This window comes from Nestor notabilis, unplaced genomic scaffold (assembly GCF_000696875.1).
Source record: "Nestor notabilis isolate BGI_N333 unplaced genomic scaffold, ASM69687v1 scaffold26929, whole genome shotgun sequence".
In the NCBI taxonomy this organism is placed as follows: Eukaryota; Metazoa; Chordata; class Aves; order Psittaciformes; family Psittacidae; genus Nestor; species Nestor notabilis.
The window spans coordinates 1-1105 of NW_009945482.1; the positions used below are offsets into that span (position 1 = coordinate 1).

The 1105-nt window shown below is 60.3% G+C and overlaps 1 protein-coding gene across 1 annotated transcript; it reads left to right on the plus strand.

Moving 5' to 3' along the window:
• Positions 1-558: 558 nt before the first annotated feature.
• On the plus strand, positions 559-849 carry SDF2 (stromal cell-derived factor 2; the record flags this gene model as incomplete). Its single annotated transcript, XM_010022903.1, has 1 exon — positions 559-849. A coding segment is annotated over one exon (288 nt), but the record flags the coding sequence as incomplete, so codon positions are not given.
• Between the last annotated feature and the right edge of the window lie 256 nt (positions 850-1105).

Genomic DNA, 1105 nt, shown 5'->3' on the forward strand with positions numbered 1-1105 from the left:
CAGATCCGTTTGCTCTCCAGTACAGACCGGGTTCCCCACGTCCCTGCCAGGTCCCTCTCGTCCCCCTTGTCCTTCCAGCCCCACCTCGTTCTCTGGTCGCCACCAGGTTCTCCCTCTCCCTGCCAGGTCCTACCTGTCCCACTTGTCCCCACCAGCTCCATCTTGCTCCCCAGTCCAAACCAGGTCCCCCATGTGCCCACCAGCACTTCCCTGTTCCCTGGTCCTGACTGGGTCTCCCGTGTCCCTGCCAGTCCCACCTTGTTCCCCACTCCCGACTGGGTCCCCCTTGTCCCCCACATCCCCCCCAGTGCTCCCTTGCTCCCTGGTCCCAGATGGAGCCTCCCCAGTTCCATCTTGTTCTTAGGTCCGTAAGGTGGGCTCCTGTTTCCTCCCCAACACCCCAGTCCCAACCAGACCCTCCAAGTCCCCACAAAGCCCCAGTCCCAACCGGGTCCCTCCTTTCCCTCAGTCTCTTCCTCACCCTCTGGGTGAGCTCAGCACCCCCAAGTCCCCCCACTTGTCATCCCACCCCTAAAACAAGCTCTTTTTCACCCACAGGAGGTGAGCGCATTCGGGGAGGATGGCGAGGGTGACTACCTGGACGACTGGACAGTGGTGTGCAGTGGGAGCTACTGGTCGCGGGACAGCGAGGTGCGCTTCCAGCACACCTCCACCGACGTCTTCCTCTCGGTGACGGGGGAGCAGTACGGGCGGCCCATCCATGGGCAGAAGGAGGTGCACGGCATGGCCACCTCCAGCCAGAATAACTACTGGAAGGTGATGGAAGGCATCTTCATGCAGCCCAGTGAGGTCTTCAAGGCGGAGCAGTACCACGCTGAGTTGTGATGGACAGACACACTGCCTCTAGGTGCTGCCCTGCGGTGTTTGGCACTGCTCAGACAAGGGGGTGGCCCCTGTTCTCATTGGGGTCTGGTGCATGCCAGGACACAGGGCCCCAGTTCCAACACAAAGCAGATCCCAGTGTCATGAATTCATTGTGGAGCAGATCCTGGTGTCCCAAATCTGACCCAAAGCAGATCCCAACATCCTGACCTGACACAAAGCAGAGACCAAGATCCAACATGAAGCAGATCCCCACATCCTA